The sequence below is a fragment of the Symsagittifera roscoffensis genome, chromosome 6 (genome assembly GCF_963678635.1).
Source record: "Symsagittifera roscoffensis chromosome 6, txSymRosc1.1, whole genome shotgun sequence".
Classification (NCBI taxonomy): Eukaryota; Metazoa; Xenacoelomorpha; order Acoela; family Convolutidae; genus Symsagittifera; species Symsagittifera roscoffensis.
Genome location: NC_087067.1, coordinates 13,218,704 through 13,245,405, shown reverse-complemented (window position 1 = coordinate 13,245,405; position 26,702 = coordinate 13,218,704). Strand labels below are relative to the sequence as shown.

The 26,702-nt window shown below is 41.9% G+C and overlaps 1 protein-coding gene across 3 annotated transcripts in view; it reads left to right on the top strand.

Annotated features, from left to right (window-relative positions):
* LOC134848132 (terminal uridylyltransferase 4-like) overlaps nucleotides 1-26,702 on the top strand; it is a 438,124-nt gene that overhangs the window by 390,273 nt on the left and 21,149 nt on the right. For 2 of the 3 annotated variants that reach the window (XM_063865486.1, XM_063865488.1), the window contains exon 1: nucleotides 19,540-19,672. In XM_063865486.1, the coding sequence (XP_063721556.1) occupies nucleotides 19,655-19,672 (18 nt within the window). In that variant the 5' untranslated portion in view covers nucleotides 19,540-19,654. Of the gene's footprint in view, nucleotides 1-19,539; nucleotides 19,673-21,750; nucleotides 21,854-26,702 lie in introns of those variants that run through there. The other variant, XM_063865487.1, reaches the window with a different exon arrangement.

Below are 26,702 nucleotides of genomic sequence, written 5' to 3'. Positions count from 1 at the left end.
CTTCAGGCAGTTCGGTCCTGCCTCTCATCTTCATCGGAGCTAAGCCTAATCCCGTCCATTCTTCGTCAAATCCTCCAGGCTTGGGAGTCGCGGCGTTACTTATTGGCCTTCTCGTCGCTTGATCCGTATATGCAAATCGTGTGTGTTGTAACACGGCGGCATTTCTCCCTACAAAGTATGGATCCATCGTTCCCACGAAATTCCCTACTCTCCTTTCATTGGCTTCGAATGCTCCCAATCTAGGAGTCTGTACCACGGAGACTGCTCCGAGCAACATCCTTCTTATCAGAGGGAATTCAGGGATTGCCTCCGGCAGCTTCTCGTAATCACCCCAGTCCTTCGTCTCTTCTCTCACTTTATGATATGCTGCAGTGAGACGAGGCACTCTGGTTATTTCACCATTCGTTTTATCATAGGGTCTCAGATTCCAAAGCTTCGGAAACACTTCGATGTGTCCTCTTTCTACTTCTCCCATGCGATCACGGAAGTGATCGTCAAAATTGATGACTGTCATCTCTGGCTCCGATATTTTTGTAAATAACAGATCCTCACTCATGAGCTCCCGCAATGTGTGCTGTTCACACCAGTTCAGTGTACTACCGTCCACTGCTGATTTGAGGTTCAGGTGCAGCACCGACCTCCTATATGCCTCCACCTTAACGTCAGGGAACGCAAACGTGACTGCTGGTCCATAGATCACTGTCACAAACTCCGTGACTCCTCTGATCAGCGCTAAGGGATCGGTTCTCATAGCCAAGCTCAGATCAGTTAACAGGGGCATGCCTCCATTATGTCGCCAAACATCTTCCTCTCTTTCAATAGTCTCGTCTTCTCCCGTTCCAAAGCGATTTTGTTGTAAGAAATATTGGATAAGAGTGTGTCTCAGGTCTCTTATCTTATTCCACGAATCCGTCGACTTCTTCATATCTAAGTTCCTCACTCTCTCTCTCTCATTTGCTCTGGACAACGTGTCAGTTTCATCAGTCCTCCCAAGTTTCCGTGGGTAATCGCAATCAATGTCAGAAGTCCATCTAACCGCAGGTTCTGAATTCCTTCGGTGCACAGCATCGCCGGTCCTTTCACGAAACTCTCTGCTCCAAATGTCACGAACAAGGCTATTAGTTCCACTATCGATACTTCCACTACTGCTTGGAGGAATTCTTTTATCAAGTAATGCGAGACTTTCGGGTAAACTTTTGCCTAGAAGGACGCGGTCCATCCGGCTCCCAACCCTTCTAGCATGCTGTCTGTCCGTTCAAAGCCCTCATGTCCCCTCACTTCCTGGGTCCAGAAGGTTTCCAGAGTAATCTGACACATTCTGTTCACAAATTCAGCGGTCTTTTCTCCGGCATTTTCCGCCAGGTTCACCTCCTTCAACAAGTAGGCATGTATCTTTGTGATCATCACGGGGCCTTGCTCAAAAGCATCTCCACCCAATGCCGCTACTCTAGGATTCAGGTGTAGCCACTGGTTGGCTTCCGGCTTGGTTCTCAAAACCATCGCCTCTAAATGAGCTCTCGTCTCTAGTGAATTTTTCCTTCTCGTGTTTTCACCTGTCACTTCCATTGCTCGGAACCATAAGTCGTTGGACATCGCCGCGATCACTCGATGGTCGTCGTCTATTCCCGGTTTCAGTTTGAGCTGTCGACTGAAATTGGACAGTGCCAACCCCAGCACCTCGTCCAACACTAACATGTGTAGCGCATGGTCCTTGAATCCTCTCATCGCGTTTGAGATATCTGACCACACTGCAGGTAGTTCAGCCTTGAGTGGCCTCAGGATCTCCATCTCTATCATGCGATTCGGGGCTGATATGATCACGTCATATTTTCTTTCCGAAAGCAAGGTCACAATCGCATACACGAATTTTAGTCCATCTGGGAGATGTGCATACCCCGGAGACAACGCGAATACTATTCTCGGTGTCACTTTGGTGAACGACCCCTCCTTCGTCGCCTCCACCACTTCACCCATCGACTCAAGGATATTTTTTATCGCTGGCCACACAGCGTTCTCTGCCGTTGTAGGATCTCTGAGTCTGCTCAGAAAACCTCTACTGTGTAGACGGTCATTGATGCCAGCAAACACGATCGTAATTGGGTTCATGTCCGTCTGCCTTTGTACCCCTATAGCCAGAGATATCGATTGCAGTAGGTCCAGGTCGACCGCTGCCAACATTATGACGTCCGGCCAAAACAGAGACTTGGAGGTGTACAAGAACTCTGAATTCGCTACTATCATAATCTTGGCCTTCCTCATTTCTGCTTTGTCATAGGCGGCGAAGATGGTCTCATCTTTCGTTATCGCTTTCAATCCGCCGTATCTTTGGGCATCACCATCTTGATTCACTAGTTTTGGGTATATTCTCTCCTTCACATGACCAGGAGGTGAGCTTACTTGCCTGAACATCTTCACATGTTGTCCGATCGGCGCCCTTGTCACTAGAAATCTTCCAGGTCTCTCTTCTCGATTCCCTTCGTCATGATTCAACCTCACGTCTTGCAATGGTCTCGCGTTCACTGGTCCCATTGTGTTGTTAGAGGGCAGTCCCTCTAGGTCAGCAAATCTCAAGGCCGTCGTGGAGCTGAAATTTATGCTAGCGGCTATCAACCAGTCTACGCCGGTTATCGAGTACAATCTGCTGACGGACAGCGTCGCTCCATTCAGCATCCTCCTTGCATCTTCGATGAAGCTTACCCTCTGGAGATCCAGCTTCATTAGCTCGCCTTTGTATACATGCCAGGGAGACGGTATGGGTCTTGACCACATCAACGAGCCTCTGCCCGGGCGTCTCTCCTCTCGACTGGTACTTGTCGTCTCCGATCTAGTGTCCGATCTAGACGTGTCGACTGTCTCTTCGATTGGGTTGACAGGTCCTATTCTTCTCCTAGGATAGATGGTCCTCCTCATCGGCGCTTCTCCCAATCGATCCTGTACGTCTGTCCTTTGACCTGGTTCGCTGGAGCTCTGTTGCCTGTAGTTCGTGACGGCCGGGACCGTACCCAAGCGTGTTTCCAGGCTAGGAGGCACAAAGGTGGTAATCACCGCGTCACTCGCTGTTCCTTCTTGCTTCAGCACTCCTGTGTCAAGAGTCCCGCCTCTAGTTCGTCCAACCGCTCTTGGAAGACTCGATTCAACCAAGCTTGTCCTTCGATACTGTCGAAGTGGATGCCGTCCGTGGTCAGTCTGGCCTGATCCATAGCTCTCAACTCATGTTCGATGTCCATGAGGATCATTCTCCCGGCATTCCGACTTGCGAGGTTCCTCAAGATGTTATTCCACCTGACGACTCCCTCGTTGTGCCTTCCTCCTGCTGCGGTCAAGCTTCTCGTGTTCATGGGCACAGTGCAAACGGTCAGTACCGCGCAATTGAATTTCTGCCAGAGGGTAGTAAACAAACACACCATCATTGATTCCCATAGTGCTTCCTGCTCTAGAGATGTCATTCGTCCCGAGCAGGATCATCACATTGGGGATCCTCCCTGGATTCATCAGTTCCACCATTCGATATAACTGGGCTATCGTCGCGCCTCCAAAGGCCATCACCGTGGTGACCCACGAGGTCCTCAAATTCGATAGTACTCTGACCAAGCTGTCTCCCAGTATCAGATGAGATGTCCCCAGTGGTGGTTGCTGCAGGTTTACTGCCGGGCTCCAAGTCGCTCGATTGAAGCAAGCTCTCGGATCTGGCTCCGGAACTCCCGAGAAATTATATTTCAATTGATTGTTCTTTTGTACGTCTATGATGCGAGACACTTTCTTCGCTGGCATCTTCTGTATTCTTCTCTTTGGGGCCTTCGAGCTCCCCATGAGTGGCGTCACGTCACTTATCCCCTGTCTGATCACGGCCTGGGAGAGTCGTACTCTGCCCGTGTCGTCGATCGTTCCATAGGGTGCAGTCACCCCGGAACCTGGCGCATTCTTGTTGGCGACCAGTCGTCCAGCTGTCTCTATCAGCTTCCTCACTATCCGTTCCACGACGGGGTCACCCAAAGTGTCACTAGGATCCGGGATCGTATCTCGATTCGTCTCTGTCGGGAGCCGTGTCTCTGTTGTTTGACTCATTTCTCGAGGCGTCAAGAGCTCCATCGGGGACTGCCCACGAGGAATATTCCTTGCAGGTATCACTTTCTCCACGGCCGTTGTCAACGCAATCTGTTCCGATCGCTATTTGTAGTCCTGCCTCAAGCGCTCAATTTCTTGACCCTGCTTCTTGTTGCAGTCTTCAAACAACCTTCTCCACATGTCTCGATCTTCCTCCATCTTGAGCATATTTTTGGTCATCTCGTCCAGCTCCTTCTTCGTACTTTCCAGCTCATCCTTCATCTCATCCAGATCTTGCATGGTTTGGTTCGTCTGAACCTTCTGTCCTACTTTCGCCCTCTTTGGTGGCACAGCTGCTCTCAGTGGTGAACCAGACGAGGCAGCCTCGCTATTCATCTCCTGATGCATTCTCGTCAGCCCAGGTTTGGGCTTGGAAGGCATAGGCATCTCACCTGGTTGGCAAGTCCTAGAACTTCCCAATCCAGGCTCATTCGCCAAGTCACTCCCTGAGAGAGCCCCGTTTCTCCACCTCATAACTCTCATGTTCGGGCGGTCTAGTACTCCCCTCTCTCCATATGCTGCCATCAACAGGACTTCCGTGGGGCGGTCCCCACGGTTGTCATGCCCCAAGATGTTGATCAGGGCGGCCAGCAACATGACTACCTCTGGGTCCTCCAGAGCGAAGTCTCGATCGATCAGCCGACGATAGATCGCATCTACCATCGGTCCCACATATGCCTCTGCCAGGTCCATCAATTCATCCAAGTTGAAGTTATCCATTCTATTCTTTCAAGTTCGATTCGGTTTTGATTCAAAGATTTGACTCAAGCGAGTAATTAAACGATCAATCAGGATCTAGAAAAGAGGTCACGAATATCACACTTGTCAGTTTCATCTTAGGGAACCTCTATTCTTGGAAACCTCTATCTGTTCGGGATCCTGCCAATCTTCCTCTGCGTAGTGTAAGGTTTCATCGTCCGCTTCGATCTTCTCGTTTGGATCCAGGTCCAGCGGTGTGTCCGTTCCTTCCTCCACGACTTCGTTTCCATCGTTCTTCTCCCTGGTGCCCTTCTCGTTGACCTCACAAGCAGGATCCATAATTAGATAATCCCCTTCTTCCATGTCCGCAGGTATACACCAGTCTTCTGTCGATGGATTGTGTGGCTTGATGTTCTCCTATTGGGCTGCTTGGCCAGTACTCAGTCTATAAAAGCGTCCCTCCTGGTGCACCTCTGTAATCATGAAGGGTCCCCTCCATTTTTTTAGGAGCTTTTTGGTCCCTTTCGGTGGTATAACGTTCTGAAATACCTATACGTAGTCCCCCACCGAGTAAACTTTTGCAACAGCTGCTTTCTTGTCGAATCTTTTCCTTTGCCTTGCCTGTGCTAGCTGAGTATTTCGTCTACACAAATCGTTCAACTCGTGTTGGCGTCTGGTCACATCCCTCACGTAGACCTGTGGGGACGTTTTCTTTCCCTCATACTCTGGGTAGAATAAGGTTAAGGGTGAAGACTTTTCGTGTCCAGTTAGCATCATGTGTGGACTGACTCCGGTGGTGGAGTGTTGCGTGCTGTTGTATGCTCCCATCACCTGTGGAAGGTATCTGTCCCAATCGGTCATGTACCTGGAACAATATACTCTCAGCATCGACACTAACGTCCTATTCTGTCTTTCCACTAAGCCATTCGTCTGAGGGTGGTATGTCGTGGAGTGAGCTTGAGCGACCTGTGAGCATCTCATGAGCTCTTTCGTAAGCTCTCCTACGAAAGCTGTTCCACTATCCGATTGAAACGTCATCGGACAGCCATGTCTCGCTATCAACGTATTGATCAGGTGGTCGCATGTCTCCTCCGCCGAGGCAGTTATGCAGGGCACGGCCTCTGCATACTTCGTAAAATGATCTATCATGACCAACACCTGATTATAACCACTGTCTGTCATGCATATTTTCTGGTGATCTATCTGCACCACCTCATTGAATTCAGACGACTCGATCAATTGTAATGGAAATCGCAACATCCTTGGATCCTTGACTTGTTGGCATGAGAGACATGCTGTTACTCACTTCTCGCCTGCCTTTTTCATTCCAGGCCATTCAAAGCGCTTCAGGATCCTCTGATATACTTTGTCGATCCCCTGATGGCCCATCTGATCATGTGACCTGAATAATAGTTCTGTCTGATAGAGTTGCGATAACACTATCGCGTTATACTTGTATAGGACTCTGTCTTCCTCTCTTCTTTTGCAAGCCACAATCCCGTCCTTGTTCAAATATAACCTCCCTTCCTTCTGCATGAAGTACTGTCTCAGGATGCGATAACTATCTTCCTCAAGGTCCCCTTTATCTGGAGAACCATTCTCGATCCACCGTTTCAGGTTGCTTGTCATGCGATCACTTCTCTGCGCCCTTAAAAGATCCGAGAGTCTGTATCTCGCCTTCAAGTACGTCTTCATGACCCTCATCTGACTATTCAGCTCATTAGGCTGGTGTGTGTCATCTTCCATCTTAACGCACCAAATCTTCGCCAACGGCTGTGTTTCTTGTTTAAACGGCTGAAGATCAGTCCTGACTACCTCTTTCTGCGGCAACAGACTTATCGAACGTTTCGATACCGCTATTGTCTCCAAGTCATCCGCTACGTTGTCAAAGACTCTTTCGCTTGGTATAAGGTAGCGATCGCTGTCAGGATCCTGGTACACCTCTCTGTCCAGATCCCTTGCCCGAGTTTCCACTGTGTGGATCGCTATTTCGGACAAATCTGATCCCGAGCTCGAGTTCCTGTCTGAATAGGTGTCCATTCCTGAGTTCCGGGAATTGTCATCCGTTGAAGAGTTTGTGCTGGAGACTGCACGCTCCTCCAGATCATGTCTGTGCCTTCTTCGCATTTATCTGAACTCCCCGGACAAAACCTTGTTCTCTAGGTCCTGTTTCTCATCAGGAATTTTTTCGTCTATTTCAGACTCCCCGGACAAACTTTCTTGTTCCGGGCGTTGATCTTGTGCTCGCTGGTTCTTCTCATCATTCGTCTCCCCGGACAAATAGTCTTGCAGCAGATTTTGTTCTAACTTTTCACCTTCCTTATCCTGGTCCACAAAGGTGACGGTTTTCTTTCGCTTGCTGCTCCCCTGTTCTTTCTGTCCGTAAGAAGTACTGGTTAAAATCTCATGGGGTATTGAAGATACTAGTTGCTGAACTATTGTCCTACAATCCCTCTCGTTCTCTGCGTGCTGTCGTCTAGACGGCATGATCTTCACCTTCTCCCTGACTCTTAGCGATGCCACTGCTGCTGTCCAATCGGGGTCATCTCTGGTCAGTTCTCTTTCTAACAATCCACCCAGCATCCGCATCACTTGCGGTGTGACCTGCACCGTTTTATCCAATAATGAGAGACTGTTTATGTTCATGCGAGAGAGTTCTTGCTGGACCAGATTCGAGCGCAGCAACAGATCCAAGGGGACCGGGTCCTCCTTGGATAGGATCTTTATCTCGGCTGCTTTTTCCACCGGTAACTCAGGATTGCCCTGGAATTGGATGTACAGACTTATCCAACCATCTCGTTAAGAGAAGCGCATCATATGTTTCTTTGTCCAGAAACGAGAATCCCTCCTTTATTTCCGCCTGATTGGCCTGCTTCTGCTCCAATCTTTCAATGAACTCAGTTTTCTTGCTGAGGCTGTCAGCATTCTGGTGTTTATCACACATCCTATATCCGATTATCATATGGTAGCCATCCAATCTTACTATCCATCTACCAATATAACTCTGATCCATCGAGAAGGTTTTCAACCAGGATAACGCTCTGTTGTCCACGCGTAACTTGAAGGGAGCGCTCCCCAAGTATGCACGGTACTTTTCCACGAAAGTGACTACTGCAAACATTTCTGCTTTTGGTGCGCCATACTTCATCTCCGTGTCACTCAAGACCTTGCTGCCGTATGCAATGGGACGGAGAACCGTTCTTCCGTTCCACTCTTGCTCTTGATGCAATATTCCTGAGATGGCTACTACCGATGCGTCTGTGTCAAGAACATACATGCCCTTTTCTGTAGGCATGCCTAGCACTGGCGCTTCGCACAGTTCCCGCTTTATGTTCTCGAAAGCAACCTGTGCCTCATCGTTCCATTCGAACTTTTTCCCCTTGTTGCGCATCAGCTTCTGCATCGGATACACCTTGTCCGCATATCCTTTTATGAATTCCCGGTAGTAATTGGCAAACCCTAGGAAGCTCATTAGCTGTGTGTCCGTTCTCGGAGCCTTCCATGTCAACACAGCCTCTACTGCTTCCGGATCTGGCCTCACACCATGCCTGTCCACCATTCTTCCCAGGTACTTGATCGAATCCCTAAGGATTTCACATTTTGATGGTTTGCATTTCAAGCCTGCTCTTTTCATACATCCAAAGATCTCATCGAGCCGATCAATGTGGTCTTCCAGGGTCGGTGTCGCTATGACTACGTCATCCACGTAACACATCACGAGATTCCCGTACTTCTTGGTCACTCTGGTCAAAGCCTGAGCCATCAGTCTTTGAAAAGTGGCCGTTGCATTGCACAAGCCGAAGGGCATCCTCTTCCACTGGTACAATCCCAATTCGCACGCGAATCCGGTTTTCTCTCTATCCTTCTTCCGCAGAGGGACCTGCCAGGAAGCAGAACCGAAGTCCAATGTGGTGATGAACTTGGCATCACCAAGCTTAGAGAGGCTCTCGTCTATCCGCGGTATCGGGTACGCATCTTTAATTGTTACCGCATTCAAGTAACGAAAGTCGCAACAAAATCTAAGCTGCCCCCTTTCTTTTTCGCCATTACCACCCCGCAAGCCCACGGCGATTTCGAGGGTTCTATCATGTCGTATTCAAGCAGCATTTCAATTTCCGCTCGGCATGCTTCCGACTTGTGTGGCGTCATCCGTCTCGCGCCTTCTCTGTGCGGAACGGCACCTTCCTCTAGTTCAATTTCGTGTTCGACGAAGTTACAGCAACCGATATCCGCCTTATGTTTTGAAAATAAATCTGCGCCCGATTTAAGAGGTCCCGCAATTTTTCGAAATCTGCCTCACCTATTTTCCTTTTTATGAGGGGCGTTCCGGAAAATTCGAGCAGCTCGATAAGCCGTTGTCCGTTTCGGATTTCATTGAAAACAATTTACGAATAGATTTTAATTCATTAATCCTCTTTAAAATTTTATCTTTATTTGCATGAAAAGGACAGTCTTTTACACTGTGTTTCTTCAAGTTTTGTGTCTCCTCATAGTCGGTCCTCATCGGCAAAGCGTAACCAAGCTTCTTTCCACGCTGGATTGAAACCGTGGTGTCCAGTGTGGTCAATAACACACTGACACACAGTCCGTTTCGCGTTACCGAGAAGCTCCGGCCTAAAATCACCGAACTCTGACTATTTGGATTCGGTACTAAACAAACCTGTTTACTATCGCTTAACGAATTTAAATTTCTCATTCTAAAAATTGCCACCACAGCTTGTCCTGGCTGTAGCTTCACTTTCCTATCTAAAAAAATTGGTACCTTGTTTTCGTCTGTTATTATCCTATTAATTGGTTTCTTAACATACTTCCGGTCCGGGTTTCTAATCCGTATCCGACCGTTGTTCAAGTCAATCATCACGTCAAAATTCCTGACAAAATCTCTGCCCAAGATGAATTGGTCGGCGTCGTCCAAATTCTCTACCACCAGGAAGCTCATCCAAAGATCCCGTCCCCCCATGTGGAGGACCGTTATTGGTGTTCTTCCGGCTACGTAGATAGCTCCTCGATTGGCGGCGGCCAGTCGGAGATTCGTTGGAATTAGATCTTCCCTCGTGAAGCCCATTCTTTCCCTAGTTTTTATCGGCATCACACTCACTACCGCTCCTGTGTCCAGAAGCCCTGTGACTCCGATTTTTGTTCCGTTGGTGTCGAGCAGATGTGCAGTCACATCTGCTTCATACCCAATGTGTACTGCATCTTGTTCCATCATGGCGTCATGGCCTATCCTACGGACTTTGAGTTCCTCCTCACCCAAATAGATCTGCCCCATTTGGTCATCATCTGTTGTCACATAACTCCTGGTGTAGATACTGATTCCATCCACGTTCAGCATCACTTGATACGGCCCATAGACCTCTAGGTACTGTCCATGAAGTTTCTTCATGCGAGGGCCACCCGTTGTTAGAAGTGCTCGCACAGCTCTCGACTCAGTGCGTGGCTCCACCTGCCTCAGATAATCTGCATATGTGTCCAAATGCATCAAAGTGAACTCGGATGGTTCACTCAGATTCCTGATTACCTGGTGTCCAGCCACTGAAATTATCGACTGTATTTTGCTTCCTTGTGGCACCATGCCGAACCTCTGACCGGAGATCACATTGAGTTTCATGCTCAAACTGCTTGGTGCTTTAGTCTCCTCGACCTCCGTTGCTTCGAAGGTGTTCAGTTGTTCCTGAAGTTTCTCATTTTCCAGTTCGAGTTTCACTTTTTGTTCGATCTCTTTTGTCACCAGTTCCTGCTGCACTCTATTTAGAGCATCCCTTGCGGCTGCCCTATAATCAATCTTGAAGTCATCGGCCGCAGTCACTGGTTCTGGTTCACATGTCTCTTCAGTTACCGCTTGCATTTTCTTCGTCGCCAGCTCTTGCGGTTTGTCTTTTCTGCGCGCCTCTGCTTCACTCAACAGGCGAGCCTTGCTGGTTTTCACTCCTGATAAAGCTTCCTCATGCCTTGGATGCTTGATGTCTGCCACTGCATCCCAGAATTGAGGACAATCTGATTTAAAATGACCTTCCAAGTTGCAAAAGAAACACCTCGGGCCAAATTTCGCAATTACTCCTCTCATGAAATCCTCATGGTCAACTTCTGACGCCTCTTCGTCCTCGAGGCTAAAGCCTATTGCTTTCATGCCTTGTTTGTAAGTTGGGCATGCTGACACATGATGGTCCGTTGAACTGCAATTGGCACAAGAGCGTCTCTTGTCCATATCATCCCTCGGTTTGTACCAGTTGTTCCCTTGGTTTGCTGGTCCGTTGTTAAAATTGCCATAATTGTTCTTGTAGTATCCAGATCTCGAAGGAGGTTTCAACAAAAGATACTCTTTTGACTTGAGCCTCAACTCCTCTGGTGTTGTGGCATTGGTTGATAGTGGTGTGTAATGCGTCGCTAGCATTGTTAGAAGTTCATCATTCTTCACACCATCGATGAATTTTGAGGCTACTACCAGGTTCATTCTCCGGTTTGACTCATCCGGTTGGCTGCGTCTTCTTAGCATTTCCAAGTCGTCGAGAAACTTATCTATCGTTTCATCTTCTCGCTGCCTCCGTTTCTCGAAGCGCATCATCGCTTGGTGTCCCTGCACCCCTGATCCAAAACGGTTTAACAAGATTTCGAAGATTTTCTCGGCTGTGTCACGCTGATATTGCTTCTTTGCCATGACACAGTTCAGGGCTGTCTCTTCCAAGTTACTGCTAAGCGCACTGCATTCCTGTCTCTCCGACAAGTCCTCTTCCTCAAATGCAGTTTCATTACCTCTATCCAGGTATTAATACAGCCATCAGATTCATCTTTATAGCATCTTGGTTTCTTAAAGACTCTTCTGGACTTCTCACTGCGTTCATTGGTTCTGGATAACCTTGTAAGGAATGTCTCCAAGGACCTGTTTAGGGGTTCAAAGGCTGTGGCCATTGCCGTAGCATCCCCTGAGTGTCCCGCCTGAGTGTCCTCACACCTTGTCAAAGGCTCTGTATGCGGTGCATCCCTGCAATCCGAATCGCCGTGAGTGTTTCCCGCCTGGCCCACATGACTCCTCCCCGGGCTTGCATGCCCTCTGTTACCGGAATCACTTCTCCCAGTCGAATGTGTGCCTTGCGTCGGTCGTTCGTTAGAGGTCTGTCTGTTCCCCGATGAACTTGCTTTGCTCTACTGTTTGAGCCCCATGTTCTATTATCCCTTGTGGCATAGCCTGATGAACTGCCCCTGCCTCTAGTGGATCCATATGTCTTCCTCTTTTGATGTTCATTGAAGTTCACCTTCGGCTCCCTGCTGGGACCTCCCGAGTTCGGTTCCCCTTCTTTTGGTCCACTCTTGCTGCTTAGTAGCCCGTCCAACCTATCCATGATTGCCTGAGTTCGCCTCTCCATCATCGCGTCTATCTTTGTGTCAAGAGTCCCAAGAGACTGCTCTTGCTGAATTCTTAACTTCTCCATGTCATCTCTTAAGCGTAACTCTCTCTGTTCCGCTTCTCTTGTCATTCTCGACAAGTTCTTCACTATGTGCTCGTCCGTTCTTTCTTTCAAGCGTTTTTCGCTTCTACCAACTTCTTGTCTATTGCGGTTTATTTCTTCCCGCAGACTTTCTCTTTCAATGTGAACTGCTCTTTCTAGCTCACTCATTCTTATGGACATCTGTTCATTTTATTCTCCTAAACTGTCTACTATGTTGTTCAAGGCTTCTTCTAGTGCTGCCCCGTTATCCACGAGTGGCGTCACTAGTGGCGGTGTAACCCTGTCGGTCCCAGGTAGCTTCGTGCTGGTCGAGATTCGGGCCTTGACTCTCTGCCTCGACGTCTTTTCATTATCCACATCGGGATCCGCCAATGCATTGCCTAGCCCTCTGTTTCTACTCTCCCCAGTTTGCAGCTCTGAGTTTGTCATAATCGCGAAGCCTCTCGACTGGCCCGGTGTGTTTATCTCCTTGCTTATCGTTCTCACCACACCAAATTTGTCCATGTTTCCATTCTCTTTTTCGACGTATGCCTCAATCTCCTGGGTCGAACTATTGAGGCTGCCTTGAGATCCAAAATCCACTTGCTCTTCTTCGTCCTCCTCCTCCTGGGATTCACCTTCATTTCCTGCGCCCCCTCCCATTGTGAATGGAAAGATGTTTCCTAAGGTGTTCCTCATTCTTTCTGAGAACGATGATGACGTTGTTTGTTTCTCAGTTCCGCCTGCCATCATAGTGTTGTCTGTTGGAGATTTTCTAGTTGCCGCTATTTCAGTTGAGATGTCAGACTGTTCCGACATCTCCTCTCGATCCAATGTCCCGGTGGAAGTGGCAAAATCATGGCCTTGTTCTACCGGAGTAGATTCACTCGCCAGCCTTCTGCCTCTCCCTTCCAGTCCATGTACTTCCTGATTCTCGTTCATGGCATGGTCCGTATTGACCTCCACTTCTAACAGTTCTTTTCGCTCTTCTGAGGTCTTCTGACTCCTTGTTTCAACCATTCTGCCTGAAACCGTCTCCCCTTTGTCGGTCCGGGCTCGTTTGATCCAATCCACAAAAGGATCGGTCATTGTTCTTCTTTGCTTTTTAGGTATGAATTTCCTAGAGCTATTACCTCGTTTAGGTATCCTTGACTTGTCTAGACTCATTCTCAATTTGTCACTTGTTAATGCCTATACACTTAATTCGATTGCTAGTGACCTTATAGTTTGACTACCAATAATAATGACACAACACAATAAATTTCACAAGATTTTATTAAATAGTGACCACGAATCCCTGTATGTTATCAGAGTACACTTTTGTATATAATTTATTCACACTAACCGATTATCGGTCGTAAGATTTGAGAACTAGCACATAATGATGTTATCAGTCAATTTAAAAGATAGTGTACTCACTACCCAATCAAGCACAAATTATGTTGATTTAAAATCAAAAACAAAAAAAATATATAATGACAGAATATGAATAACTCTATAAAAAAAACGTATGTGTATTGTACTTTTAGTCGGTCGCAGTACAATAGTCGAACTTATATTTTGAAGAAAAAGCTTTCCCTGCTTGGTGCTGCACCAAACAGACAAAACTTTGAATGCAGTAATTTTCTCAAGTGGGCGTCTATCGCACCCACCGAGTACTGTGTTACCTATCTGCCTTCGGACTGCCCGAGCTAGACCTACTAAAATCCTCAGGGCAGTCACTTTTCAAAAAAAAACGTATTGGGTGTCAATCCACACCAGTGAATTACGCTCTCTTTAGCTTAGACTTAGTGTCGCGAATATCCGAGTTCGGACCTGTTTTGCTTTGGTCTGGTTTTTATTGAAAGGCAAGTTACCAGTGCAGTCACTGATTCCTAGCCTGTCTGCTAATACCTCTCACTTTAGTCTTTCTTCCGTTTATCTAAGTCCTTTAATAAAATAATACCCCTCCGGATTGGAAAGAGAAAAAATCTATATATATATAGGACCCTTCCGGACTAACAAAATTTAGAGCCCTCCGGATTGGGACCCCTCTGAGTTAATAGATATAAGACCCCTCCGGATTGGGACCCCTCCGAATTAGCAAATATAAGACCCCTCCGGATTGGGACCCCTCCGAATTAGCAAATATAAGACCCCTCCAGATTGGGAGCCCTCTGGTTTGTAATAGTAGCTTTTCGGAGATTTCCTTCTTTCAACCTATACCCCTTCGGATACGTTCTCCGATGCGACTTTGCTTTTTCAATTAACTAGGAAGGGTATGTACTGCTTTCCTAGACCCTTCCGGATTGAAGTTAAACCCCTTATTTGACAATTCACGCTAACGGTGAAGGGTCTTATCGCTAGCCTAACTTCGGCTCGATTAAGGTTTTCCTGTGCCTTTAGCCTTCCCTTTTCGTCTAGAACAGCCTAAAGTTACTCTATTCAACCGCTGTTACCTTTTGGTAGGGATGTAAGGGCTTTCCTAAAAAAAAATTTATAAAACGTGAAGGATCTACCCCTCCCAAATTGGTGAATTTGCTAAAAACAATTTCAAAAACTTTTCACAGCTAATTTTTGATCTATTGGTACCAAGATCAACTGGATATGTCCAGTAGTTCCAAAGTTTTTAACCAAAACGTCTTTTTTCTCAAGTCAAAAAATTTCTCTATTATAGATTCCGCCTAACTGTTTCCGCAATTCTGTTCTTTTCGACCTAAAAATTATTGATCAGAGCTCAAAAGTCCTATACTCTTCTAGTTCAATGCAAAAGACCCGATCTAAAACGCCTTAGTAGAAAAAATTTGCGAAAAACTATGCTACCTGGACCCCTCCGGATTGATGAATCCAATAAATCAAACACGTTAAGTTCGATTTCTCTGCAACCCGGAAGGCTTTCGAAAAGCGGGTTTTAAAACTTGTAGATTCACTAGTGGAGGTTGTCCGAAGAACTATTTTTACTGTTCTAACTCAAAAATTTCAAAAAATTTTCTGATTTTATAGTGTTTCGTACAATCAAAAATAGCGAAAATTCGGTTTTCGGTACCAAAATAGTTCCAACCTCTTCCGAACTAAACTTAACCGGTTCTATCTATTATGGTAGTGCAGTTACGATGTAACACATCACTTCAGAGTTTTTTTCGTTTCAAAAAATATCAATATCTCAAAAATCGCGACTTGTGGGGGGATCAAAATATCGCTATTTTGACCCTAAAAACCGGTCTGCTTTCTATATTTTTCACTGAAAAACGGTATAGGAGTATTAATATAGGCTATATAAGTAAGAATATTAGTAATACTATACCCCTCCGGGTTTAATTAATATCCGAATTAAGGTGCTTAACTCGGATATTCGCAGTTCGGTGAAGGGTCACTACAGTGCAGCACTGTCGAGCCCCCCACAGATTACTATCCTAATTTTTGTACCAAAACGGATACAAAACTTGTTAACGATACCCAACAGTCGATTGTTGTTGTGGTTGAGCGCCTTCTTGTTGCTCCTTGTACTGCTTGCCGGATCAGTCTTCTCCCAAGACCCTTCCGAATTGAGCGCAAATCAGCTGACCCTTCCGGATTGAGCGCAATTTATCATTAACGTGCTTAAATGCTCAAATAACCCTTCAGTCCAAGCCTCACAAACGGGTCACAAAATTGATCGTAACGATCCTGACTGATATAAATGCCTGTAACAACAATATATGTATCAACAACAAACGGAAGGGTCGGATCACATCTTGTCTGGGGGGATGATTTCTACTGATTTTTGGTTTTTTCGGTTATTTTTTATGTTTTTTGTTTTTCTTGGGTACTAAACTACTTTTGTTTGGTTTTTTATATATCTTTAAGTGTTTTTGGTCACAAACCTCTCAGGGAACGATGGAATGGCCGATCCCCCCACCCTTCCTGATTCGTGAATTTTCGGTCTTAACTAGTTTAAAAAGCTATTCACGGTAATCCGGAAGGCTTCCGCGTTCCGAACTACCCTTCCGCCCCGGCGGATTAGGCCTAGTAAGGGCGTTAATGTGAGCATCCGCTTGGCGCGGAGTGCTCGTTAACGGTCCTGCCGGTCATGATGTTAAAAAAATTGAGTTAATAGAGTTAATAGATATAATTGAGTTAATAGATATAAGACCCCTCCGGATTGGGACCCCTCCGAATTAGCAAATATAAGACCCCTCCGGATTGGGACCCCTCCGAATTAGCAAATATAAGACCCCTCCAGATTGGGAGCCCTCTGGTTTGTAATAGTAGCTTTTCGGAGATTTCCTTCTTTCAACCTATACCCCTTCGGATACGTTCTCCGATGCGACTTTGCTTTTTCAATTAACTAGGAAGGGTATGTACTGCTTTCCTAGACCCTTCCGGATTGAAGTTAAACCCCTTATTTGACAATTCACGCTAACGGTGAAGGGTCTTATCGCTAGCCTAACTTCGGCTCGATTAAGGTTTTCCTGTGCCTTTAGCCTTCCCTTTTCGTCTAGAACAGCCTAAAGTTACTCTATTCAACCGCTGTTACCTTTTGGTAGGGATGTAAGGGCTTTCCTAAAAAAAAATTTATAAAACGTGAAGGATCTACCCCTCCCAAATTGGTGAATTTGCTAAAAACAATTTCAAAAACTTTTCACAGCTAATTTTTGATCTATTGGTACCAAGATCAACTGGATATGTCCAGTAGTTCCAAAGTTTTTAACCAAAACGTCTTTTTTCTCAAGTCAAAAAATTTCTCTATTATAGATTCCGCCTAACTGTTTCCGCAATTCTGTTCTTTTCGACCTAAAAATTATTGATCAGAGCTCAAAAGTCCTATACTCTTCTAGTTCAATGCAAAAGACCCGATCTAAAACGCCTTAGTAGAAAAAATTTGCGAAAAACTATGCTACCTGGACCCCTCCGGATTGATGAATCCAATAAATCAAACACGTTAAGTTCGATTTCTCTGCAACCCGGAAGGCTTTCGAAAAGCGGGTTTTAAAACTTGTAGATTCACTAGTGGAGGTTGTCCGAAGAACTATTTTTACTGTTCTAACTCAAAAATTTCAAAAAATTTTCTGATTTTATAGTGTTTCTAAACTACTTTTGTTTGGTTTTTTATATATCTTTAAGTGTTTTTGGTCACAAACCTCTCAGGGAACGATGGAATGGCCGATCCCCCCACCCTTCCTGATTCGTGAATTTTCGGTCTTAACTAGTTTAAAAAGCTATTCACGGTAATCCGGAAGGCTTCCGCGTTCCGAACTACCCTTCCGCCCCGGCGGATTAGGCCTAGTAAGGGCGTTAATGTGAGCATCCGCTTGGCGCGGAGTGCTCGTTAACGGTCCTGCCGGTCATGATGTTAAAAAAATTAACACCCAGGAGCGCCATAAAAACATGTATGTAACATTCGCCCGGAAGATACATATCGACGGACAACAAAACCAAGTCCTAAGACGACTGGCTAACGTCTAAACAGAGCTTTGCATGCTTTTCACCGTCTCTACCAAGCCAGTACTTTCGGTGGTCTTTCTAACATCGGGTCGACAAAAAACGTTACTGCTTTCGGCTTCGGTCAAAACACTCAAATTAACTTAACTACATGCAGAAATAGTGAGCTCATGGCTGGGTCTCAGTATCCCCAGACCACGAGGTCACTCCTAAAAACAGGGCTACTACTACTTATTGAATTATTATTGTTTTTGTTCAGTAGATAAAAATCATCATATCCATCGAAGATGGATCAACCCTTTCCCCCAACTCCTAGCTTCTCATCTTAGTAGAATGAATTCGGATGTTAATTAAATTCAATTCAGGACATAATAGGGAAGCTAAAAGTTCATATAAAACGATAAAAGTTTCAGTCCCGAAACCCCTCCTGATTCTCGAATCCACTGAATCAAGCACGTTAAGCTTGATTTCTCTATAACCCGGAGGGCTGGTTTCCACCCCTCACTGTTGTTAGCAACTGCCTTGCAACTATTGTAGCGACACAATAGTTGCAACTTGGAGCGGTCTCTGTTACTTCTGTTTCTCTCTGTGGTTTTTTATCACAATCTTCGTTGTTTTCGTCAGCGCAACTATCGTTGTTGTGTTGCTTTTCAGTTTTTCTGCCAAAATGGCCGTTTTTGACGTTTCTAAGAATTGTTACGTCATCACTTCGAAAATTTAAAATTTAGGAATTTCCGAATCCTTCAGCCTTCACGTTTTGTCCAATCGTTCGAATAACGTTCTTATTCCTTCTAAATTGCCAATTCGGAAGGTTCGCTGCTAAAAAGTCGAAATCGCCGAATTTGCATTTTGGCACATTCTGGTCGAATGTCACAAATTGGAGTTTTTGTCTGAACCATTGGGACACTCAAGCTGTCCACCTTTCCGTTGAATGTTCATTCTGGTTCGGTTCGAATGGTTATTCTCTCTTCTCGTGATTATCTCTCTTCCTATTTCAGGACAAGACGGCTCTACTCGTGTATTATTTTGTATCTGGAAATTGCGAATAGCAATTTCCTGCTGTTTTCTTAAGTGTTTTCCCGCAATTGCAAATTCGGTCGTTCTGATTTTTCACTTTGTGTTTTCAATTGGTGCGAGAAAACTGAGCATGACAGGCTCCATTCGAAATTTTGAAAATTAAAACTTCACTCCAAAATCACGTATTTTCGTGTCCCTCAAGGTCAAACCTCCAGATATGACCGACTGGCACAATTCTCCAGTAAGAATGGTGGATGCTGATGTAAATATTTTCAATTCCCGATAGTCTGTCTTTTAGTTCACTCTCTCCTAGTTGCGCCTTTCTTCTGTCCTTTCCCGTGTCGTCCTTGTCTCTCTGCTATAGCTCTCCACCAACCCAGTTCCATATCCATCAGTGTCTATCGCCCGCTCTACTTCCATCTGTTCACGGTTCCCGAGTACCACAACTCTGCCTGTCGTTGCACACCGTTTTGGATGGTTTGATGCTGTACATTCTGTACATTTTTACTACATTGAAAGTGTCTGTTTCTGTTCTGTATTTTTCAGATACAAATTTAAAAAAAAAAAATTGAACCCCGTGGAGGTTTTTTGTGCTCTGCAGTATCCTTCTAAGGTTCAGTTTTGTGAATTTTCTCATTTAGAAATACTGTAGCTGATGGTAATGATTACAAGGCTTGAAGTTTTTTTGAACTAATTTCGTGTTGTCATTCCATAATGGTGATGATGAGGATACGTTACTTGATATATTTGAACTGGCCTTGAAATGGCTAGTGTATACTGAGCTTAAAATGTTCATATCCAAATATTCATACCTTGTCTTTTACGAACGATGCGGCTGCTTCTTTGTGAAAATGTAATTGTACCAACTTGCATTAATACTTTTTTCAGGAAGTTGAATGTTTGCTACAAATTGAAAATTGTCATCATTTTGAATACAGACTCAGAAGACTGGTCATTTATTATGAAAAGCTGAGTACAAGTCTCCAATACGGTTGCGTTCTCTCAACATGAAAGCTGTTCAAATGGTAACTTTGCCATAATTTCATTAATAAAGTTTCATGCAAGCATAATGAGGTGTCATAATGCAAAACTTATTTTTTCCGTGTCACGGTTATTTAAGAGCAGACATTATTCATGAGAGTCAATCGAATGATCAAAACTTATTTGAACAAAAGCATTTATTGCATTTGGTTCTCCCGCAGAAGTTTTGTGTTTTTATTTAAAACTGTTTTTTTGATAATATTCTCAATGACTTTGAGTGCTTTAATAGTTAGAATAAGGGTTTTCCAGGACAGTTCCGTTCATTAACACTATTTACCGTGTTTTAATAAACAAAAAATTATATTTCAGACCTGAAATGATCAATTATGCCTGGAATTGTTGGCTAAAGGATATTGCTAAAAAATTGGAAACAACTAAAATATGCACAAACTTGTTTATTTAAGTGTTTTTTTTTCACATGATGAATAGACCGTTTGTTAAAATGGATGTAGTTTAAAGTCACCAGATTTTTTCAGAAATTTTGTAAAGTTTTGTCGAAAACTAGTCAAAACAGGGAAACGCTTGTAATTCAAAAACAAGAAACGCAAAAACTAGCTAGTCAATTGCTAACGAAGGGAAACGCTTGTAATAATACTAGTTCACTTTTTCCCAACATAAGTTAGTGCTCAGCAAAAAACAACTTTTTCCCGGATCCTTATGTTGCTCTAATTTTTCGAATTATAAGTTTTTTTCGCAGTTAATTAGCCCGTCGTTTATCCGTTTTATTAGTGGATGTTTGTAATGCAGTGAGGGGATATGGAGCAGTATTTAAAAGCTTTTTGTTCCGACCATTGAAAAAGGGGATGAACTTTGTAATCGGGTGTGATTTAGTATATTTGTTTGCTTTTGTTTTCCACGCTAACTCAGATACCACAAATATTCATCGGACTGGGTTGGGTGATATATCATATTAAAGCCCTTTTCTAAATTGTTTCTAAAAATGGTCCCAGTGTCGAGAGTAACCGGTTTGAAAATTTTGATTTTTCATCTTTAATTCGAGCGAATAAAGCAAGCGAGCAGGCTTACAACAGCTGAATTATGCCTAATTAAAGACATTAGAATCCTATTTTAATCAAGTGAAACTAGTTTTTGGAGTTTTATTAGCTTTATTTTGGGAACCAATAACTTCAAAATTTCTCTGCAAAAAATGTTGTTTTTTGCCGATATTACTATGACTGTCTAATATGCCTAAATTATATTGTTACGTCAGAGCTTTTTATCACACCAAGCAGAAAACTACACTAGTTTGAAAAAGCTTTCTATACCTAGTTTTCTAAAGACCATGGTCGGAACATTCTGTGCTACTTGCACAGTAACCGGCTATCCTTGTTTCTTATTTTGATTTGTTTTTTCATTTGCTAGCATTTGGCTGTGATTTGAACGCTTTTTTGGCTTTAGCTATGCTTTCACAATGTTTTCAAGTTTTGAGGTGTACAAAGATTGTTTGTGCTACTTTTCATTCTTAATTTGATGATTTCATTGATTTACTTATTTCATCACATTTTAAAGAATTTGAATATTTTAAAAATAACTTTGAGTATCTAATCTGACTATGGGTTAATTTTTATTTTACACTGTTACTATACTAATTCAACGCTATTTTGTATATTAGTTAGAGTGTGTTTTTTTCTTCTATCGAACTAAATGTTGTCGCTTTTTTTTGCTTGAAGTTGTTTTTTTTTACATGTTTTCAAACCTTTTTTTAATTAGAATTAAGACTAGTCCAGATTTTTTGAAAGAGAAAGGTGGCTTCTCTTTTGAACCCCGAGGAGGTTTTTTTGCTCTGCAATTTTCTTCTAATGTTCAGTTTTGTGAATTTTCTCTTAGAAATACTGTAGCTGATTGTAATTATTAGAAGACTTGAAATTTTTTGAACTAATTTCCTGTTGTCAATCCATAATGGCGATGATGAGGATACGGTACTTGATATATTTGAACTGGCCTTGAAATGGCTAGTGTATACAGAGCATAAAATGTTCATATTCAAACCTTGTCTTGCCAAGAATTTACGAACTATGCGGTTGCTTCTTTTTGTACCAACTTGGATTAATACTTTTTTCAGGAAGTTGAATGCTTGCTACAAACATTCAACATGCGCTCATTTGTTATGAAAAGCTGAGTACAAGTCTCCAATACGGTTGCGTTCTCTCAAAGCTGTTTAAATGGTAACTTTGCCATAATTTGATAAATAAAGTTTCATGCCAGCGGAATGTGGTCTGATAATGCAAATTAATTTTTTCCGTGTCACGGTTATTAAAGAGCAGACATTATTCATGAGACTCAATCGAATAATCAAAACTTATTTGAACAAAAGCATTTATTGCATTTGGTTCTCCCGCAGAAATTTGTTTTTTATTAAAAACAGTTTTTTTTTTTTTGAATAATATTCTCAATGACTTAGAGTGCTTTAACGGATAAAATAAGGGTTTTCTAGGACAGTTCTGTTCATTAAAACTATTTTACTTAATTTAATATACAAAAAGTTATATTTCAGACATTAAATGATCAATTATGCCTGGAATTGTTGGTCGAAGGATATTGCAAAAAAATTGGAGACAATTAAAATATGCACCAACTTATTTGTTTCAGTGTTTTTTTTCCACAAGGAAACGCTTGTTATAATACGAGTTTATTTTTTCCCCTTTTAAGTTAGTGCTCAGCAAAAGTTTTTCATTTTCATTTTCAAACTATATTCATCGGACTGGGTTGAGTGATTTATCATATTAAAGCCCTTTTAGTCGTGGTTCGGACCACATTTAAAAGTTTCGAAAAAGTTTTTCCCAGTGTCGATAAAAACCGGTTTGAATATTTGATTTTTCGTCTTATATCGAGCGAATAAAGCAAGCGAGCAGTCTTACAACAGCTGAATTATGCCTGATTTAACACCGTAAAACTTTATTTTAGTCAAGTAAAACTAGTTTTTTCAGCTGCGTTTTGCGAACCAGCTTTTCGCAGCATGACTTTTGATTTCTTCTCAAGTTTAGTTCATTTTCCTTAGTTGAAAGGAAGGCATAGTCCGCTATCGAGCAGCAAAAGTGTAAAGGTCACAAAAAAACTTGAGCGACTACCTAATCGAAAGTGGATTTTGATTATCAGATATCCCAGCGAAATAAAAATTTTAGCTATCGATCGAGTGTTTTTCAAATTGTTGTAATTTATCACAAAACGTGTCACATTAATTTGTTTTTTGAACTTCAAAGAGCGCTATGGCTTGCTATTAATTTCCTGGAAATTCCAAAATTGACATTTTTTTAATAAACAAGTCAGTGTTTTTTTCCTATGTACTTGCTTCCGTTGACTCTTTTCCAACCCAACCGTCTGTTGGCTATGTTTTACATTTGCGGTTAACAAAGATATTAGAACTGAGGGCTACACTTTTTCCGTTGGAACGTTGCTCACTGAATTCATCAGTGTAATCTAGCCAATCAAGGTCCTGCCTTTTTGCCTGACTTTTCGGAAATGAAGATTTTCTGCTGAGAAATTTTTGGTTGTCTGGCTATCGTTTGTCTGGTTGTTTTGTCTGCGGCTTAGTTTCAACAGCATGGATTTTTTTGATAACAGTCTGATTTAGGCTGAAGTTAATTGATTTATTTCTGTAATGATGCAGGTATTTGAGCTCCAAGAAATGTCCTATTCAATTTTCTTTATATTTAGAAGTGCTTTTTAACCCTTGCGATAGGCAAGGTATTGCAACAGGCTACAAAGCTATTTTTCTCCCATAAATAACGTTGTTCACATGATGACTGAAATTGGCAGTCATTTTCAATCTACTTTTGTCAACTTACAGACATGCTTTGAGAATTTCTTGCTTTGTAATGTCTGTGCTATTCGAAATTTGTTTTCAGATTGGTTGTAAAGATAGCAAATCCCCTTTCAGTATAGTTTCAGTTTTTCTCGTTTTTTTTTCTTATCTACATATTTTTTCTTATCTACATGTTTTGAGGGGGATTTAAAATTTTGAAAACATTCTTTATCGGCTCAAAAACATTTTTTTTTGTCTGCTTAAAAGAAAGAATTTATTTCTCTAGTCAGCACTAAATACAACATTGAATATATTTATAATTTAAGTTAAATGATGCGACTTAGAGAGGATAGACAACGGGACCTAAAGGTCCTCCAGGGTCTACCCTTAAGTTGTTCAAACATAAAGATTTAACACTAATATTTAATGAAAAAAAAAAAAAAAAAAAAAAAAAAAACGAAATTTGAAAAAAAAAAAAAAAAAAAAAAAAAAAGTTTTGAAGTAGGTTTACTTCCGTAAGTTAAGATTTTTTGTTGGCGTTACTGAAAGAGCCCATCAACTTTAACTTAAGACAACCAGGTTCACGGTCGCAGGTGAGTTTTAAAATAATTTTTAAGAAAAATAATTTTTTTCTTTTTTTTTTCTTTTTTTTTTTTTTACTAAGTGTTTAATATTTTTCGAAAAATCGTAAAAAATGGCCATATCTCCTAAACTACAAGGATTTAGAGCTTCATATTTTAGCACGAGAATCGGAAGCTAGAGCAGTTGCCTGGTAGCATTTAACCAACGATAATCATTTTAAAGAAAAAAGGAAAAAGGGAAAAAGTACTACAAATCGTAGATAAGTTTTGTTAGTTCGTCGTTTTGCAACAAAAATGTATTTTTGAAATTATGGTAAAACACTTTTACTTTTGTCTCAGAAAAACTTTCAATATTTTCAGGAATTATATTTTGCAGTCTCAATAAGTTAAAAAGCTTGCAAGCACGATATCGGATAGAAAAACGTTCAAATCTTTTCTTGCAAAGAGGTTCTAATAGTAAATTGTATTTTGAGTTTCTTGTTTGTCTCTGCCGATTATTAAAAACAAACAAATTGTTAAGGAAACTCTCTGAATGAAAGGAATTAATTGAGCGCAGAACAAATTTGAGCAATTCGTATACATGCAATTCGAAAACCGATAGAAAATTGTATTTAAGAAAAATGTCATTACAGGAGTACATTTTCTTTCGAAAGAACATAAATTTAATTATTTTCTTTTGTAAAAGAAATAAACACTCCAGTGAACTTCGACTGCAGCAACCGTAAATCAGAATTCCGTATTGTATTATAGGAACAACATTACTTCTGTAGTATTCTAGTAATTGTGAAAGCGGCACGTAATGCCTCAGTTTTGATATAATACCACATTGTTTACCGAGTCTCATTTTAACATTATTAATATGAGTTTGATAAGATAACTTACAATCTATATAAATTCCTAGATATTTGCATACGGGTTTTAGTATAATGTTAGAAGAATTAAGCTTGAAGCGATAATTGGAAGCACTTTTTATATTCATTTGATTTGTTTTATCACTATTAACTATTAACTTGTTGGCGAGAAGCCAACGATCCAGCTTGCCAATATCTTCTCTAATTTGAGTTATTTGGCAACCAATTGCCGTCAGGTTGGTGTCATCTGCAAACAGTGTTACTTCAACTGATTTGCATGCTGATGGAAGGTCATTTACGTAAATTAGGAAAAGCAAAGGTCCCAGTATCGAGCCTTGAGGAACACCGCATGTTATTTTCTTCCAATCAGAGAATTGTCCATTTACTAAAACTCGTTGAGTCCGTTCAAATAAGTAGGTCTGAAACCACCGGTTACAATTTCCTCTTATACCATAAGATTCCAGTTTATTTAGTAGTATTTGATGATCGAGAGTATCAAAGGCTTTCCTAAGATCCAAGAAAAAACTATAAATTTCATTTGTATGACTTCTCATTCTTAGATTTTCTGTCAATTCAGCTACTGCATCTATTGTACTATGTTTGGTTCTAAAGCCGAATTGTTTGTTGTATAAAAGGGATAAATTTTCAAAGTAAGAATATAATCTGTTGGACTGTTGGCTTTGTTACCGCTCTGTAAATTTTGTTTCCAAGCTAATTTCTTTTGCGAGATGAAGTGTACTTGTAATGAGTGCTAGACTTTTTCCCCGTAAACAACTTTTCTTACAAATGTATAGAAATACTGCTGCAGTTACTTTCAAGCGCAGGCTTCGCTCACATGCTCATTTTCCTAGAATTTCAGATAAAACTACATTTTACTTCTTCATTGGTACTAGAAAAAATTTTCTGGAAAAAAACAATGAATTTTTTTTTGGATTCGTGATATTCGTCTTAATTTCTGGCTCATTTTCCGTTCCGTTTCCGGCTCAGTTCCTTGTTTTTTTTTCAAATCAAACTCTATTATTTGGTACGCTTTTTAGCAGCATAAATTTCATGAAATGTTTTTTTTTGTTTTATGTTAAACCGTTTAAACCATAATTGAAAGTTGTTTTGCATTTTGTAAAATTTTGATGGTCATTAATTTTGTTCATTTTCTTTCTTTTTCTATCAAACTCTTTCGACTGATGTTATATCGGCTTATTTATCTGATATCGCGCCGTTTCGGAGGCAGATTTTTTTTCATGCTTTTGTGTGTTTCTGGGGGAGATGGTACGTAATAAAGTAGATGAAAATTTTTCAAGTAATTGTTTTATATTACTTGAAATTTTCTGGAAAAAACAATGAATTTTTTTTGGATTCGTGATATTCGTCTTAATTTCTGGCTCATTTTCCGTTCCGTTTCCGGCTCAGTTCCTTGTTTTTTTTTCAAATCAAACTCTATTATTTGGTACGCTTTTTAGCAGCATAAATTTCATGAAATGTTTTTTGTTTTATGTTAAACCGTTTAAACCATAATTGAAGTTGTTTTGTATTTTGTAAAATTCTGATGTTGATTAATTTTGTTCATTTTCTTTCTTTTTCTATCAAACTCTTTCGACTGATGTTATATCGGCTTATTTATCTGATATCGCGCCGTTTCGGAGGCAGATTTTTTTTCATGCTTTTGTGTGTTTCTGGGGGAGATGGTACGTAATAAAGTAGATGAAAATTTTTCAAGTAATTGTTTTATATTTAATTTTTAAAAATGACTCCGGTGTCTTTTTCTTTCCATTATCTTATCATGCATAGCAAGTATTTCGACGCTTCGTTTTGCCTCCGTGTTAAATTTTCACGTATCTTACTT